General features: G+C 38.4%; 1 protein-coding gene across 12 annotated transcripts in view; it reads left to right on the forward strand.

Annotated features, from left to right (window-relative positions):
• Window positions 1-19,825, forward strand: part of mpp7a (MAGUK p55 scaffold protein 7a) — a 459,090-nt gene that overhangs the window by 360,173 nt on the left and 79,092 nt on the right. For 11 of the 12 annotated variants that reach the window (XM_059972009.1, XM_059972017.1, XM_059972012.1 and 8 more), the window contains 3 exons: window positions 7,325-7,521; window positions 8,317-8,381; window positions 16,650-16,688. In XM_059972009.1, coding sequence (XP_059827992.1) covers window positions 7,325-7,521; window positions 8,317-8,381; window positions 16,650-16,688 — 301 coding nt within the window. The remainder of the gene's footprint in view (window positions 1-7,324; window positions 7,522-8,316; window positions 8,382-16,649; window positions 16,689-19,825) is intronic. The other variant, XM_059972013.1, reaches the window with a different exon arrangement.

The raw sequence follows: 19,825 nt of genomic DNA on the forward strand, positions 1-19,825 counted from the left end.
TGAGTGGTGTCATAACAGCAACATCTCACCTAATGTCACCAGGACCGAGGAACTGATTATAGACTTTAGAAGGAAACCAGAGCTCCATGAGCCAGTCCTCATTGGAAGATCAGCGGTGGAAAGGGTTAGCAGTTCTAAATTCCTCAATGTTATAAATTCAGAGGACCTGTCCTGGGCCCATCATGTAAGTGCAATTACGAAGAAAGCATGGCAGCACCTCTACTTCCTTTGGGTTTGTAGAGATTCGGCATGTCATCTGAAACTTTAACAAAAGTTCATAAATGTGTAGTAGAGAATATATTGACCGGCTGCATCACAACCTGTTATGCAAACACCCTTGTATGGAAAATCCTACAAAAAGTAGTGGATATGGCCCTGTTCATCATGGGTAAAGCACATCTACTGTACATTAAACATTGATGCAGGAAAGCAGCATTCATCATTAGGGACTTCCACACCCAGGACATGCTCTCTTTTTGCTGTTGTCATAAAGAGAAAGGTACAAGAGCCTCAGGACTAGCACCATCATGCTCAGGAACAGTTGCTACCCTTCAACCATCAGGCTCTTGAATCAAAGGGGATAACTTCACTCAACTTCACTTGCCCCCATCACTGAAATGTTCCCACAACCAATAGAATCACTTTCAAGGATAATGTTCACAGTATTTATTGCTTACTTATTTATACTAATGTTTCTTCTTTTTGCATTTGCACAGTTTGTTGGCTTCTACACTCCAGAAATACATGTACTTTGATAGTAAAATTTATTTTGAACTTTGAACCTCTTGCTTTTTTATTGCATTTGCAGTGCCAGCAGTCCAGGAGGGAGTTTATATCTCTTGCTCCCAATTTCTACTTGTCTCCTGTTTGTTTACCTATAGATTATTAAGCAATGATTGCTAACTAACTTAAAGGCAGTGTGAATATACTTTCACCAACTTTATTAAAAGATCAAAGAAAATTAAATCACTGTGCTACTCATCCTTTTAACTAACCTTCAAAACTTCACATTTCATTCTCACAGACCTCACTATGCACTTTGGCGAACCTTCTGCTAGAAATCACTTCGAACTATGAAAATTGCTAGGAAAGATGCCCATTGAAATTGCACATTAAGTATCTCTGTTGAACATTAAAATAAATTCTAGTTGATGAGGGCAAGTCTCAGGCCTCGTCAACTAGAATCACATGTATTGTGATAGTGGAGTCATGAGAGATTGCAGATGCTGGAATCTGGAGTAACAAACAATCTGTCAAAGAAACTCAGCTGATTGAGCACCATGACTGTCCACTTGCTATTAGACTGTAAGCCTCCACTAGCTCAGGCAGCAGCACTTTGGGCAGTTTGTTCACTTTCTTCGTCAGTGAGCAACTCGCTAATGGTGTAAACCTACAGTACTTTAACTTAATGTACAGCAGGATCTTGCGATCATTAGGAATACTTTTAAATGGACAGAGCGCCTTTTGTTGTCCCCGTAGAAGCTGCTGCGACTCAACAGGCAGTTCTCGCTAAGTAATTCAAGGATCCAGATGCAGAGGGAAGAGATCTAGAGTTTCAAGCTTGATTATTAGTACTGAAGAAATGATGGTGTCAGCCGCCAAGTTGGATTGATAAACAGTAGTCTGAGGTGTACTTTGCGGTTATCTAAGTGCTCCAAAGCAGAGTGGAGAGCTAGTGAGATTACGTCCTCCGTGGACCATTGCGCAGTAGGCAACTGTAGGTCCTGTTCTTTGCTCAGGCAGGAGTTAATTCTAATCATAACCAACCTCATGAGGCACCTCCTTACAGAAGTTGTGGTGCTGCCAACATCTCAGCCTCTCTCCCAGATGAGCTTAATGGATGTCGCTAACTGAGCCTCCGAGGAAACAACCTGCAACCTGGTCGTCTCTGAAGCTGAGGTACGCAGATGCTTCCAACAAGTGGACAGTCGCAAGGCTGCAGGACCGGACGGCATACCCAGGGCGAGTACTTAGGATGTGTGCAGCACAACTGGCAAGTGTGTTTACATTTTCAATCTCTCCCTCTCCCAGTGTAGAGTGCTGTCCTGCTTCAAATTATCAACCATTTTCCCTGTAGCAAAAAAGACCAGGGTAACATGCCTGAACGACTGGTGTCCTGTCACACTCACCTCAATAAAAGCAAATGCTTTGAGGCTGGCCAAGGATTACATCTGCACCTTGCTACCACCCAAACTGGACCCCCTACAATTCATCCACTGACACAACTGATCGACAGATGATGTAATAGCCACTGCTCTGCGTACCGTCTGTAAACATCTGGAGAAGAAGGATGCTTATGTGAGAATTCTGTTCTTGGACTACATTTCAGCATTCAACACTATAGTCCTATCCAGGCTTGACAAGAAGCTCAGAGACCTCGGCCTTGACCCTGCCTTGTGCAGCTGGATCCTGGACTTCCTGTCAGATCGCCAGCAGGTTGTCAGAGTCGGCTCCCTCACCTCCACCCCTCTGATTCTCAACCTCTCCCTCAATGTCACAAAAACAAAGGAGCTGGTTATGGATTACAAGAGGAATGGAGATAGGCTAACCCGTATTGACCTCAATGGATCTGGGGTTGAGAGGGTAAACAGCTTCAAGTTCCTCAGCATCCACATCACCGAGGACCTGACTTGGTCTGTACACACTAACTGTGTGTTGAATAAGGCACAACAGCACCTTTTTCACCTCAGACGGTTGAGGAAATTTGGTATGGGCCCCCAAATCCTAAGAACTTTCTACAAGGGCACAGTTGAGAGAATCCTGACTGGCTACATCACTGCCTGGTATGGGAATTGTACTTTCCTTAATCGCAGGACTCTGCAGAGAGTGGTGCCGGACAGCCCAGTGCATCTGTAGTTGTGAACTTCCCATGATTCAGGATGTCTACAAAGACAGGTGTGTAAAAATGGCCTGTTGGATCACTGGGGACTCAAGCCATCCCAACCACAATCTATTCCAGCTGTTACCATCTGGGAAGTGGTGCTGCAGCATAAAAGCCAGGACCACCAGGCTCTGGGACAGCTTCTTCCACCAGGCCATCAGACTGATGAACTCATGCTGATTTGAGTGTACTCTATATTACATTGACTGTTCTATTTATTATAAATTACTATGATTGCACCTTGCAGATTTAGATGGAGATGTAATGTAAAGATTTTTACTCCTTATGTATGTGAAGGATGTAAGAAATAAAGTTAATTCAATTAAATTCAATTGTGAGTCATGATGGTGACTTACCCTACTCTCCATGGGCACCAGGATGATTGCTGCCCATTTCAAGCAGGTGTTAATCTTAGACCACAGCAGTTCTGCATACAAAGACTTAAGTAAAGACATAGTCTATGAATGTTTTTCATGATTTGGTGGACTCTGTTGACAACTCTCACCAGATTCTTGCAGTCACAGTTGTTATACCAAGCCATAATGCATCCAGACAGGATGTTTTCTTATAGGGTGTAATGATAAATAATTGTAAGGGTTGACGGGACACACCACACCCAAGGAAGTAGAGACATTGGTGAGCTTTCTTGGCTATGGTGTTTATGTGGTTGGATCAGGACAGACTAATGGTGTTGTTCACTGCTAAGAACTTGAAGCTGTTGAGCCTCAACCTCTGCACCACTTATGTACACAGGTATGTGCACTGCACCTATTCCTGAAGTACCACCTGGCTGACAGGATCCCAAATTACCTTGCTGATAGAATCCAGAGAACAGTGGTGCAAGATTGCTTTTCTGATTTGAAAGCTGTGACTGGCAGAGATTGGTGCTAGGATGTTTGTGATATATACATAAATGTATATAAGCAACTTGGATGTGAATGTGGGGGAATGATTAGTAATTTTGCAGATGGCATGAAAGTTGAAGGTGCTTTGCATAGTAAGGAAAGTTGTGCAAGGCTACAGTAAGATGCAGATCAGATGAAAAATTTTGCAGAGCATTGGCAGGTGAAATTTAATCCAGGCAAGTGCGAGATGATACATTTTAGGAAGTCAAATACTGGTAGGATATATACAGTAAATTGCTGGCTGATAAAGAATGCTGATGAACAGAGAGACTTGGGCTTTATGCCCATAGTTTTCTGAAGGTGGCAACACAGGTTGATAGGGGGTGAAGGCAGCATATTGTCATACTCATTTTCATAAGTCAGACTTCTGAACATTGCTGAACTTTGCCAATGGAAAGATACAGTTAGACTTTATAATTCCTGCTTTTTTTCTTAATCCTTTGGGCCTCTGTATCTGTAGACCCATAATTCAGTCGTGATGGTACAATGCTCTGTATTCTTTTCTGGTGTATGGTTGTTTTCCTGTTATTAAGTTGAAAAGCTGCATTTTAAAAATGATGCCATTTAGCCATCTGAGGAAACACAAATGTTTGCAATTAATTCAGTTCTGGTTGTGATCAGTTTAGTTGGTGAACAAAAGATTGTGGAATCTTGGTTTATCTTGGAATAATTCGTACTTTGAGTTCAGAGTTCCTTGATCTTTTGTAATCACTTAATTGATTTTGGGTAGGTTGGTCTGAATGCCAGAGGACAGCAGTAACTCCACAGTAATCTGTGGATTATGCATCATGTATTTTTTATTCTTTGTCCTTTATTATCTTTCCCTTTTGACCTTTCTTCAATGTCTATCTTCCATATGAAATAATCCATTAATCACAAAATCCTTGACAGTTTACAACATTTGTCAACTGTGAATTGAAAATGGACATTTAAATCACAGGAATTTTTACTTTAATAAACTATCAAAAGTCAATGACTTTTAAAGAAACATTAAATGAGGACTGAGGTTAGGAAGAACTGTGAATCAAAATTGGCTCTTATTTCCAGTGATCGCCATTGAACATGTGGCGGAAATAGCCTATTAACTGCATGGTGGTCAAATGCTTAAATGCCAAAATGATTGATTTCAGGTCTCTATTTATAAATAGCTTAGCACCTGTCAGGATAAACTTACTTTGGAGGTTATCCATGTTTAAATGATGCTTTCAAATACTGTGAGTATAAAAGGGTTATAGTACTTGATCAGTGAATTACCGTAAATTCCGGACTATAAGCCGCTACTTTTTTCCCCACGCTTTGAACACTGCGGCCTATACTACGGTGCGGCTAATGCAACTTTTTTTTTCATGCCGCCAAAAACATTTTGCCTTTTAACCGTAGACCAATAAAATTGATGAGTAGTTCACAGAGGTCCAGTGAAATTGTACGATAAATCAAGCGCACTTTCACAATTAAATTATTGTAAATCAGTCATTTTAACTCACCCTCATCAACATGGAAAACACTCGAAGAAAAGCACATGATGCAGCTTTTTAGTTAAAGGCAATCAAGCTGGCGGTTGAAGAAGGAAATCGAGCTGCTGCACATAATCTTGGCATAAATGAATCGATGGTGAGACGGTGAAGAACTGAGTCAATGCAAAAAGACGACAAAAGCTTTCAGAGGTTTTGAAAGCTTCATAGCTTTCATAGCATCATAGCAGATGGCCCGAACTTGAAAACTTTCTTGAAGACTGGGTTAACACACAGAGAGCAGGCGGCCGCGGTGTTTCCACCGTGCAGATCAGACTGAAGGCTAAAGTAATCGCCACCAAAATGAAAATCGAAGATTTTAGAGATGGGCCATCGTGGTGTTTTAGACTTATGAGACGAAAAGGCCTGTCCGTCAGGGTACGCACGACTCTGTGTCAGCAGCTCCCTCCCGACCACGAGGAACAACTTGCTAACTTCCGCACATTCACTCAAACAAAGATAGCGGAGAATTCCATCGGGCCAGATGATATCATAAATATGGATGAAGTACCTTTGACGTTTGACCTGCCTCTCACTCGGACTGTTAATAAAAAAGGTGACTCGTCCATTACACTGAAAACAAGTGGCCTTGAGAGAACGCATTTTACTTGTGTTCTGAGCTGCACAGCATCCGGACTAATGCTTCCACTGATGGTAATTTTTAAGCGGCTGACAATGAAAGTTCAGTGAAAGCTGCCATCAAGAGTACAAACTCAATTCCAGCTGTGATTCCTGGGGGCACCATGAAGTATTTGCAGCCACTGGACATCAGCGTGAACCGGGCATTTAAAGTGGCGCTGCGCGTTGAGTGGGAGGCTTGGATGACGAGCGGCGAGAAATCCTTTACCAAAACAGGACGCATGCGAAGAGCATCTTTAACTCAAGTCTGCCAATGGATCCTAAATGCGTGGAGCCTTGTCACAACATCCACCATCACCAACGGGTTTCGAAAGGCTGGACTGCTGCGTGATGAAGAGGACCGCGTGCGCTCAAGTGAGAGCGACAACGAAGAGACTGAAGTGAATGACGAGATCCTGAGGTTTTATTCAATTTGGACACTGAAGAAGAGGACTTTGATGGTTTTAGTGCGCAGGAGGAAGATGAAGAAGGCGATCAATAACTTTTCCTGGTAGGCTGCAGTATATTTATTTTTTTTACCAGTCGTTAGGAGATATTGGAATGTTGTTCGTGCACCGTTCAGTAAAAAAGTATACGCAACGTAATTTGTGTGTTACCGATACGTATGTATATTTAAAAGTAGCTGTGTTACAGGCACTGTTCGAAAAAAAGCATTTGCAATATGTATTTGTTTATGTTACCATACGGATTTAATTAAAAGTTAAAAAATCCTCACGTGTAATATCTTTCTGTGTAAATATCTCATATTACAACGTGGGACACCTGCGGCTTAAAATCCGGTGCGGCCTGTACAAGTACAAAATTGATTTTCTTTCTAAAATTAGAGCGTGCGGCTTTTAATCAGGTGCGCTCTGTATTCCGGAATCTACGGTAAACAAGTGATGTTGTTAGGTTATGATGGGTGATTACTTATCCTTTTGTCTCTCTATATCTTTCCACTGTCAATGTTCAGCCATTCTTTCTGTTGTAAAATAGTAGTGAACAACTTTAATCATTTTTTCCCAAAATATTCATGGACTTTCTGATTTAAAGGAACAGCAACAACCTTTTAATTTGGCAGCATTTTCTTGCACATGTAAGCAGAATTTTTATTTTACAATGAGCGAGATTTGCCTCTTCATAGAGGGGACTGAATTTATAGATTAAACTGCATTAATTTTGCTGAGCATATTATTCTTTTTTTTTTAACTTTTGACATTTCTTCAAAATGGTTTAATGCCAGATTATTCTTTCTGTTACCAGATTAATTTCTAAAAATTCTATGAAATTACTTCACTCTCCCCAAACGAACAGCTTCTTTATAGGTTGCAGTCTCCTCACAGATGGAAGATACTGCTGGAATCTATATTTAAATATAAAAAAAAGAGTTTGTTTTCTTTCTTTCACAGATGTTTGTCAGGACTTTATTTGATTATGACCCTAATGAGGATAAAGCTATTCCATGCAAAGAAGCTGGGCTTTCTTTCAAGAAGGGAGATGTCCTTCAGATCGTCAGCCAGGATGATGCAACCTGGTGGCAAGCCAAGCGAGAGTGTGATGCCAATCTGAGAGCGGGATTAATCCCATCAAAGCAGTTCCAAGAGAGGTAACCAAATAAACAGCCTCGAGGCTGTTGCAAAGCACAGTAAACTTAATAAGCAAATGTCTATGTTAAAAATGCGCATTGGAATGGCATGCAGTAGTGAACCAGACCATTCAGCCCAACAAGTCCGTGGCAACTACTAAGCTTCAAGTTACACTTTTCACTTTATTCATAAACACAAGGGATTCTGCAGATGCTGGAAATCCAGAGGAACACACACAAAATGCAGGAGGAGCTCAGCAGATCACACAGCATCTATGGAGAGAAATAAAGAGTCAACATTTCAGGTCATCTTTCATTAACCTTACCCAAGTCCTTTTACCTCCACATTCGGAGGTAAGTTACAATGGCTAATTAAAGTATAGACATGTCTTTGGATGAAATCAGAACCCTTGGAGGAAACCCATATGATCACAGAAAGAATATGCAAACTCCATTCAGCACAGGAAGTCCAGTTCTACCAGCTGCATCCATGTGTGCTCAATGGAAATAGCAAAAGTGAATACAAAGCTCTTTATATTTTCTCATATTTCTTTGAAGTAGCTAGCAGTAGAGAGTATCACAGTGGCTCTTCTGGTTTGGAAAAACATGTGGAAAACAATTTGATGTGCAACACAGAACACAATTGTTTTTGGATTTACTAACCAAAGTTTGAAATTTTATGGATTTGTTTTGTCTCCAGCAAAACAAAATACATTGCTTTGGATTAAAATGCTGCTGTGATATTTGTCAAAGGTTTTTGTATTCTATTCAGCCGCTGGTTCCACTGTTGACAGTTCTGTAATTGGCTTCTTGCAGGAGGTTTGCACTTCGGAGACCTGTGGCATTTGTTCAGCCACAAAGGAATTCCAGTAGAAGATCATGTAAGTCAATAAATTGCATGATAATTTTTAAAAAAATCTTATTTCTCTGTCCCAAGAGCAAAGAAGCACCACTAACCTAGAATATTTCTATCAGTTTCTCTTGTTCTCTTTAGCTTGCCATTCTAGGAGAATTCAAATCTGCACTTGTGATTCTCTGCTCATGCTGTTACTTGAATTGGCACATGAGCCATGGTTGCAGTTAAATGAAGTGTTAAATGCAGTTAAATTAATTATAGTTAAATGCTGGGCTGTGGCACTTCTGAGAATGGCAAAGTTCCCTCGTGAAATGGTAACTATATTAAATGATTGACAAAACTATGATTGAGATTTAATTTGGAGATTTTACCCAGCTAAGCAGAGCTTTGGAGATTACTTGAAATTGGAAAGACTGCTTTAAGTGCACTTCTATCGCATTTTCTTATTATAATCTCTGGTTTTATCCATGTTCCAGAGCTAGATGAGTCATAATAGGTATATTTTTCAAACACGTAAGAAGTTTAGCAGAAGTCAATTAGATATACAGGCCATTCGTAAGAATGTTCTTATGTGATTTGAAAAATTGAGCACCACTGTACTAATTTAATGTGTTTTTGAATTGGGTAGTCGTGGTCTCAAACTTACATCTTCCAGGAATGAATTCTATCAATCCCCTGTATTTTGGGCTGCTGTAAACATTTTGGCCATTATTTCAGAACTCAGCATGACTTGTAAAATGATTGTTAGGTTTTCCACTAGCTTGGATAGCTTTAATTTTTTTGAAAATTTTGATACAGCTTTTGATTTTTGGAATTAAGACCACATGAACAAGAGGAAGTTTTTAACTGCATCCAAATGTTATTCATTTGAACAAGATGTAACCTAGTTTAACTGGCAAGTTTTGTCTCTCAACTGTGGTACCATTTTCAGTTGCATTTGAACTTGAACTGAGACAAAAGAAAGAATGTATTGTGAATGGTACCAATTTTGAAAGGCTAAAAGTTTAAAAATAATCTAAACCAGGTGTTTGCAAATAATCTTACATCTTGCAGTAATGAACCTTGTCTGTCGTGGCAACTTCTTGCAGACTTTTCTTGTAATCAGTTTATCTAATTAACTTGAGTACTTTAAACACACCAAAGTTTAAATAATTAGTAGCTTTTATCACCATTTGTGTAAATCAAGCACTCAAATCATTTAGACCAGAGGCGTAAACTGGTGACTAAGAACAGGAATTGCATGCCCGTTTAGATCAAGGTGGTGCTTATAAGAATCACCACAGCAAATCATATGTCATTTAGTACTTGTCCCTTGATCTCCACACTGTATCTGGAACTTAGTGCAAGTATAAAGAAACTAGGGTAATAGTTCTGGTTTTCCTTAATCAGAAATTGCACACAAAATGTGCTTGAAACTTTGCTAGTTAGGTTACAGTTTATTTCAATAGACAATAGATAGTAGATGCAGGAGTAGGCCATTCGGCCCTCCTAGCCAGCACCACCATTCACTGTGATCATGGCTGATGATACACAATCAGTACCCCTATTCCTGCCCTCTCCCCATATCCCTTGACTCCGCTATCTATAAGAGCTCTATCTAACTCTCTCTTGAATGCATCCAGAGATTTGGCCTCCACTGCCTTCTGGGGCAGAGTATTCCACATGTCCACCACTCTAAAGTGAAAAAGTTTTTCCGCATCTCTGTTCTAAATGGCCTACCCCTTATTCTTAAACAGTGGCCTCTAGTTCTGGACTCACCCATCGGCGGGAACATGCTTCCTGCCTCCAGCGTGTCCAATCCCTTAATAATCTTATATGTTTCAATCAGATCCCCTCTCATTCTTCTAAATTCCAGTGTAATTTTCTACCAAATGCTTTTACACAAATGAAGGTAGTGTATGAATCAACACAAGTCAAGCATAATTGTTTCTTTTTATTTTAATGGAAATGATTCATTAATATTCATAAGAGTAATAACCTTGTGCATTTTATTACTTCTAGTTATTTTATTGAAGATTTCTAGTCTTATTTATCATCATAGAAATGTTTTAAAATATTTACTAAATTATGCATATCTAGAGAAGTAAGCACATTTGAAATGAAATTCCAAAACCATTGAAAAAGATTTCAGAAAACCAAAATGTAATTAGCTTTGAGAATAAAGTATTTGATTTACGATTGTCTTTTTGAAATGTTGGCTTGACTGATTTTGCCTCGATGATATGACTGCAAATAAACAGAAACCCAATCCCAATATTCCTGAAAGGAAACTTAAGTTAGTTGACAGATCACCTAATTTTATTCTGTAATAGTAACATTTATACTATGTCATAAAGTGAATGCCTTGAGGTTTTACTCTGATAGCATCAAGTTAAACTAACTCAGTTAAATAAAATACATGTCTTATGGTCTTATACAAGCTCTCCAATCCCAAAACATGTTTGAATCTCCATGTTCTGGAAAATTCTGGGATTCAGCTGAGTTGAAATATAGTACCTGATTGTTTCAAAATTATAGATGAAATGTTTTCTAATACTGCCGTGTACAAATATGAATTTGCTTACTTCCTTAAATCTTGTTGATAGTTATAAAAGAAAAATATATCTTTTTTTCTTCCTCCTTTTTGTTGGCTGTTCTAAGATGAGGAAACTGTTGAGAGTGGTAGGTTAATTTTCGTTGCTTTTTGAATACAATTGCGCACTTTCAAAGTCTAGTTCCAACAATTTCAATTTTGTACTTTCTCAATTTTTTTTACTGCTTCTCAGAGGAAATTGAAGGTATTTGAATTTATATTTATATACAGAACTAAATTGATTTGTAATATTAAAAGAAAATGCTAAGATGCAAAAGCACTTTGTTAATTTTGTGTGTGTTGATGTGTAGAGAAAGATAACAGAGTTGGACATGAGATACATACTTCAATAACCTACTGGCCCTTAAGTAGTTTATATACCTTTCATTTACTGGACTACTGTTAAAACATTCTGAAATTAAAGAAAAGAATAATATGCAATTTGGCATTATGATTTTTTAATAATAATTTCACTAACAGAAAATCTTTGTGATGTGGATTTCATTTAGTATGTCCGGTGGCCCATTTATTAGCATATTAAATCAAATTCATAAAGGTATTTTCGAAAACCTATAAGAACAAAACACAATTTTGATATTTCCATGTTGAGCAATATGTATAACAGTGGTCCCCAACCACTGGGCCGCCAAGCACGCAAGGAAACTATATGATTTAGCGGTATGAAACGATATGAGTCAGCGGCACCTTTCCTCATTCGCTGTCACGCCCACTGTTGAACTTGAACGCACGTGAGGTCATCAGTCGCCTAAACGCAGTGGTACCCTCGCGCCAGGGATCACTGGTTGCCCTCGGGTAACTGGCCGCCTCACGCGGCTGGCAAGAAGTGCTGTTGCTACTGGCGTAGAGCGCGGACAGGTGAGCACCGCCTCTAAACCTGTTTAGCACACCGAATGTTCGTGGGGAACCCAGTGCTAAAATATTCGCAGAAATCCTAATTCGGGCTCAGGGTTTCATAAGTAGCAGAGCAGCTACTTCGCTGCGATCTACTGAAAGTCATCCCTTGAGCCAAACTTCTGTCGGCCGTTCTCTCCGGACTGCGACTGCCGCAGCCTCAGTATGGGGATCTCCGGCCCTTACATTGTCCTCTCACTGGTACAATGATTTTATATGTTCATACGAGGAAAATATGCGCTGTGTGTTTAATAACCAAACGTCACTTAAAATGTTAAGTTGCTATTGACTTATAAGTGAGTTATAATTGACTTATCGCTATATTCATGCAAGGAAAATATGCGCTGTGTGTTTAATATTAAATTTGTTAGATAAACCCTTTTAGAAATGAAATTGAGTGTATTAGCCACTTATAAATGACTCATAGTTGACTTATCACCTATATTCTGATCGTGATTAACACCCACCTCACCCCACCCCCCCATGGTTGGCCGGTCCGCAAGAATATTGTCAATATTAATCCGGTCCACGGTGCAAAAAAGATTGGTGACCCCTGATGTATAAGATATGACTTGTAGATATTTCAGCTTGCTGGCAATCCCTTGTTTTGATGGAAGATTCTCCCAATTGGGAAGACCATTTGATTCTCCCAATTGAGACCATTTGATTCATAAAAATAAAATTTTGGACTCTTCAGGCCAAGTTATTTGTTGTTTAGTGAAGCAGAATTGGAATGCATTAAAGTTAAGGAGAAAATAACATTCCAGTCAGTGCAGCTTATGAAAGGGAAGATAAACAGATTAAGTCTTACTATCTTTCCTTTCGGTTAGTCCTGACGAAGGGTCTCGGCCCGAAATGTTGACAGCGCTTCTCCTTATAGATGCTGCCTGGCCTGCTGTGTTCCACCAGCATTTTGTGTGTGTTGTTTAAGTGTATTTTGTTAGATTTGATTAACTTCTGTACATTATTAACAGTCAAGAGTGTAGTGCTAATGTTGTCCATTCATGCCCAAGTCCATGGCTGACAATTACTTGGATGTTTAAAGATGTTTAAACAGTCAAGAGTTTGTTACATTTATCAGTCACCATTGAGTATTCAAGTTTAGGTGTTTGCTTGAATTCCACAAAATTTAACAGCACATCAGTACTTATGTATACACATAGGTATATGTGTTACAATTCGAATGTATCATTATTGCAAAAGTGCATCCTTTGTAATCATTGATTACATTGATTACATCACTGGCTGTGATGGGTTCTGGATATTCCACATCTTCCACTTTTTCAATTGTTTATCCTATTTTATTCTTTTAAAGGTCCAGTGATTTGCTTCATTAACTTCATATTTTATGCAGTTGCTTTTTAATTGTCTTTATTATAGTTTATTATTTTAAATTATCTGATATTTGCAAACTGTTAAACCGGAGATGTAATTTTATCTCTGTTATCCTCAAACCCTTCATTAAGTATTATTTTTATAAAGTTATATCAACTTCTTAATTTTCTCCACAGTATGACAGCCAGCTGATCCATCCCACAGAACATGCTTTATGTTCTTTAAGCTTCATTGCACTTTGGCAACCCAAAAACCACACAGTGTTACAACTGCGGCCTAACCACGGCCTTCTGCAAATTTGTCAATCCTTTTGACATTAGCAGCCTGGGTTGCAAATTGGAAAATACAACTTGACTTTTTGGAATTTTATCTACAGGCTGTCACACTCTCTGGAATGTATATTTTAACCTGTGTCTTTATCTTGGTTCAGTAACCTCTTTTGTTTCCTTCTCATGGCTCATATGTTGAAGTTAAATTTCAGTCAATTCTTTGTCCATCTGCTGTTAACCAAATCCTTTCTTTTGACATCATTTACTTTATTTTTAAATTGTGGAATCTACACGTTTCCTCACAGCAAAAGTTTGAACCTCAGTTTGTATCTGTATTACTTGGAAGATAGAAATATTTGTTTCCTTAAACATTACTACTACAAATTTATCAACTCTACACTTCAGGGATGAAAGGAAATCCTGTGCAGTATAAAAATATTGTGTTAACTTTTAAAATTGGCAGTAAATTAGATGGTTGAACATCCATTAGTTTGATTATAGTAAACAGATCTTATGTTGCTGCACAAAAGCTAACTACAGTTTCAAACATCACTGCAACACAGCTCTAATTAGAGAGGAACTTATCTCAGCGATGTATGTTGTAGTCCATTAGTTTAAAACTTTCAAGATGCCTTTAAGAATTCACATGAAGTTGAAGGATGTTCTTTTTTTTTCTGGAGTATGGGTGTGCAAAATAGCAGTTTCTCATCCAGTGCTTGTTTGAGTGTCAGGTTTTCCAGAAGTTAATAATGAAAGAAATGTAGATGAATAGAGAAAGTTGAACAGCAGCTTACTGATTTCTGCACTTTTGTGTTCCTCACTCTGCCCCCAACACGTTTTGATCTTCCAGTTCCCCATTGCACTCCTGCATTGACCTGTCTTTCCTTGGCCTTCTCCACCTCTGGGGCCAAACACAGCCAGAAGAGCAGTGCTCATATTCTCTTGGATGTTCTACAGCCCAGTGGTATGAACAATGAATATTACAATTTCTGGTAAACAATACTCCTTATGTTCCAGTCCCATTCCCACAAGTTCACCCAGGAACTCTCCCTTTCTTTACTTTCTCCATCTCTGCCCCCTCATTACCAAGACTCTTCTCCCTTCCCTCTGTGGTTCCATCTGCCCATCACTTATCTGGTCTTCTCTTAATTTCTTCATTTGTTCACCCTTTCTATATTCTCCTCAGTCTGGTTCCATCAGCCTCTGTTTCAATATTCCCCTCTCCCCCTCCTCCTCCCCCTCCCCATTCTCATTCTATTGACCCATCATTCTCCGACCTCATCTGATTTTGCTTCTCACCTATTAGCCTGTGTCTTACCCCTGCCTCTCACTTCTATTTACTGGTTTTCTTCCCTCTATTCACAGTCCTGATGCACCTTGGCCCAAGATGCTGAACGTCCCTTTATTTCAGGTGTCGCTTGACCCACTATATTTTTCCTGGAGTTTGTTCTTGCTTCCCTTTCCATCATCGGTAGTCTCTTGTTTCTCCTAAATCACTTCTGTGTTTACCTGAATAAGCTTGGACTGTGGAAGTTGCTATTCAAATTACACTCTAATAATAATGAAACCTAGTTGGAAAATCTAAACCAATAATCATGGCAAGTATTTTGAATCTGGACTAGTCATCCATTCATGGAACTAGGACAACTTTGTTTGACAGGTAGATGGTGGAAACACAGACAAATAAAATAGCTCGACTTTAATTTACATTTTAGAATTTTAAAATCAATTGTGTAGCAGCTGCCATTGGTAAATGTTGTGGTAGAAAGCGATGCCATGTAAATAATCAACAGCCCAGTTTTTCATCGATAAAGTTTTAGAGTGGGCTGATTCAACCTCAAAATAAATCAAATTTCTCATATAGCATGTTGATTTATTTATTTAATGACTGGGAAAAGCAGACAGTGCATTTATATGTTAGTAAAGTTAGGAACTTCAGGAAAATGAAACTTAAGTCATTAGTTGCACAGCTTGTCTGCAAATGCTTCATAAAAATAAATATGGATTTGCTTACATAGAATAAGACTATTACTTAAGTGATTTTTAATTCTGTTCTGAGCAGTAGGATTTAACATTGTCAAATGTTGTGTTACACACTCAATTATTTTCTTCCCTTTAAAGATGGCATGGTTATCCATCACATAGTCCTCTCATAGGTCACAGAGTTGTCTAAAACACTTGTTTTCTTGACCAGATTATATTGATGAATTAAATGCATTTTGGAGCAGAAATATTATTTCCTACCCCTTCCATCTTTGTTTTGTCCTGCTGCATGTACGATATATGAGCACCCTTTGAGTACTGACTGTAGTTTTCATTGTTCGTTCTGTAATATGAATTGGAAATGAAAAGAGAATACTTATCATATCAATTATTTTGATACAGTTTTCTGTGATTTTTAATTTTCAGGCAAATTTTTACTATGTTTTAGTTGTTTGATTTTAAGATTTTTTAAATAGAACATTTGGAAACCTACATAGTTTAGATAAGAGGCACTGCTTAGCCAGCTATCAAAGTATTTTCCAGGATCTGTTAGCAAGTACCTTATCCTTTAATACGGTAGCAATACGTTAATTGCCTTGATACTAAGAATTGAGACTGAAGTTGCAATAATAAAGTGTTTGCAAAGCCACTTTTATCACATGGATGTATGAACTTGTTATAAAAAATTGGCCAAGTTTTCACAGATGTTCCTCATAAAATTAAATCCAGAATTGAAGCAAAATCCTCAAAACTTCAAGTAAAATAGCAACTAAAATGCTCGTGATTTGTTGAAAATTGGCCAGTGAAGCCAGAATCCATAACCTGTTATTTGAATAGTTCTCACTGTAAAACACAGTAGTGGCATAAACATTGGCTGTGATATATTTTAATGTGGAAATCTCTCAGAACTCAAAGTGGTGCCTTTTTAAGTAAGTTTATAAATGCAATTGATTATGAAGTGCATTTGAAGTGCTATAATATGTTTATGCCTTTTCTTCTGTTTAAAATGTTTGCAAATGTATTTTTCAAAGCATTATATGAAAGAGTCAAAAGAAGGAATCCAGCTCAAATTGAAAACTTGAAATCTCTTAAGTCAGTGTAAACTGGAGCTCTTGTCTTGATGGCTTACGTTGTATCTGTCTGCATTTTTGGTTGAGCCTCTTAACTGTTCTGCTTCTTTTTCTTGCCTTTGTTCATTATGCTTGTATCCTTTCTCCAGAAGATGCTGAATATGGTGACCTTTTCAGTGGACTCTATATAGGTGAGCAAATAGACACAGCTCATATCATTTATTTCTGAACTTCTCTTAATTGTCAAATCTTTTGTCTATAACAGTGCATAACATTTGGAAACTCAGTTAATTTCTGTTTGTCTGATTGTTTCAAACTTTCTTTATATTTTATTTTGTAAATTAATTTTCTTAACTTTAATTTTTTTTTCTTAGAAACAACAGAACAGTTGAGTTTAGAAATGAAAGTACTATCCAAATTCAGATGTTTTAAATTCAGGTTAGCAATGGTCTTTGCCAATGTATTCAACGGCCTGGATCTTCTTACTGTATACAGTTGTTGCAAATGATCAAAGAAATATTGATGTTAGTGAGATGAGTTGCAAATGGCCAAATATCACTTTTCTAATTATCACATAACAGTGCAAGATTAAAGCAGGACCTGGATCAAAATTTGTCCTGGACCAACACAAAACTTGCAATTGGGGATCAGCACCCTGTTGATTGCATTATTTTCATTTTTGTGGACTTCAGAATGTATTTTTGTGTTGTCTGCAAACTTACTAATTAAACTACCACCAAACACATCTCTACCTCCCCTCCACCTCCGTTCTCTGCTTTCCGTAGGGAATGCTCCCTCTGGGATTCCCTTGTCCGTTTGTCCCTGCCCACCAATCTCCCTCCTGGCAACATAACCCTGCAAATGACAGAAATGCTACACCTGCTCAGTCACCTCTTCCCTCACCTTTATTCAGGGCACCAAATTGTCCTTCCAGTTAGGAAATACTTCACTTATGAATCTGTTGGGGTTGTCTGCTGTATCCAGTGCTCTCAATGTGGCCTCCCCTACATTGGTGACACCTGACATGAATTGTCAAGCACCTCCACTCCATCTGTAAAAAGTGGAATTATCCGATAGCCAACCATTTTAATTCTTATCCCCATTCCTATTCTGACATCTTGGTCCATGACCCCCTCTTTTGCAATTCTCTGTGTCGAGGAACAACACCTCATATTCTGTCCAGGTAGCCTCCATCCTGATGGCATGAATATTGATTTATCATTCCAGTAATTTTTCCCTTCTTCTTCCCTGGTCTATTCCACACTCTGCCCTTTTACCTCTTCTCACCTGCCTATCACTTCCCCCGACTCCCCTCCTCCTTCCGTTTCTCCAGTGTGCATGCTTCTCTCTTATCACATTACTTCTTCTCCAGCCTTTTGCCTTTTCCACCTATAACCTCCAAACTCCTTACTTCATCCCCTCTCTCCCACCCACCTGGTTTCACCTGCCACCTTCTCGCTTTTATTCCTTCCCCTCCCCCCTCCTTTTTATTCTGGCATCATCCCCCTTCATTTCCAGTCCTGCTGAAGGGTCAGCCCAAAATGATGACTGTATATTTGTTTCCATAGATGCTGCCTGTCCTGCTGAGTTCCTCCAGCGATTTGTGTGTGTTACTAATCAAACTACCTTTATTTTCAAAACAGTAATTAATATACAACAGAGATCCTAACACTGATCCTTATGGAACACACTGGTCACAGACCGCCAGTCACAACTCACCATGATTCCCATGTGACTTAATCTTCTGATCCAGGCTATCATGAAGGACGTTACCAAAGCTCATGAAGCCAACATCCACAGTCCTATCATCATGAGTCCTATTTGTCACTTCCTCAAAAAATTCTATTAGATTTGTGAGACGGGACTGCTCTTGCACAAAACCATGCTATCCCTAACAAGCCCAATTCAAGGAAGTGACAATAGAAATTGTAGAAGAGCTAACCATAATCTTATCCTCTCTCGTCCATCAAAAAGATACAAGATAACCTTAGTGAATGGGATAGGAAAATTATTAAAAAGAATAACCAAGAAAACAAGCAAAGTATGTCTTGCTTAGACTGAGGACTGGGGAAAAATATCAAGGAATTTGAAGCATAACTTTATTTCAATGTATATAGAGTTTCCACAACCTTTTGTAACGTGAAAAGCACAAAGATAGAAATCAATCTCTTTCTCTGATGCACATTACAGTGGGATTCTGTCATTTCTAACTTTTTATTGTCCTTCAAGGAAGATCATACATTAAGTTTTTTGTGCAAAACTCTTTATGTACTGTATTAAAAGTTATTTCTTAAGTTAATGTGTTACAACTGTGATAAATCATCACTATTCAATGTACAAAGAAATATGAATGCAATTTTCAAATGGAAAGATGCTCAAACTCTGGACTGATTTATAAACAATTTCATATATTACAAGTTTAAATCCATTGGATTATTGTACAATCTAAGCTGGATAATGTCTTCACCCTTCCTGAAGAAGGAACTCAACCTGAAAAGTTGATTGTTTATTCATCTCCATAGATGCTGCCTGATCTGCTAAGTTCCTCCAGCATTTTGTGTGTGTACTTTGGATTTTCAGTATCAGCAAAACTTCTCATATTTATAACAATTACAACAGATTTTTTTCAGTCATCTATTAATTATTGACATTTTCTGGATAGTAGACTTTACAATGCAATGTGCTCATTCAAATTTGATCCAGTTCTCCTCTCTCTGTAGTAATCCCACAGTGTGTGAGCAACTACTGACTTTTGTACCAGAGTAAATAATCCTGATTAAGACACAGTAATCTAAAAAGACCTGTGGCATACTCACTTGCAACCTGCCATTCCTCAGAAACTGCAGCTGTTCTGTTTGCAGTTCAGTTTGTGTCTGCACTTGTACATTATAACATTATAGCCAGAGACAAATTGGAGAATTCCATATTGGATGCTCTGCTCTAGTGTTTTATTCACCACTAAAGAAAGAAGACAAATATTGTACATCTGACTACTGAGCTTTAAGCCATTGATCACCGACTTTGAATGAAGTAGTATTCTTTTAAGTAATTAATTATTTTAATCCATTTGAAATTGCTTTTAAATGTCTCTAATTATCAAAGACATTTAAAAAGAGTTAGTATATTTTTGATAGCAGCAAGCTGACAGAAGAATAGGGTAAACATGACGAAATCTGCAGAGGCTAGAAATGCAAGCAACACACACAAAATGCTGGTGGAACGCAGCAGGCCAGGCAGCGTCTATAGGGAGAAGCACTGTCAACATTTCGGGCCGAGATCCTTCATCAGGACTAACTGAAAAGAAAGATAGAAAGAGATTTTGAAAGTA

The sequence above is a fragment of the Hypanus sabinus genome, chromosome 6 (assembly GCF_030144855.1).
Source record: "Hypanus sabinus isolate sHypSab1 chromosome 6, sHypSab1.hap1, whole genome shotgun sequence".
Lineage (NCBI taxonomy): Eukaryota > Metazoa > Chordata > Chondrichthyes > Myliobatiformes > Dasyatidae > Hypanus > Hypanus sabinus.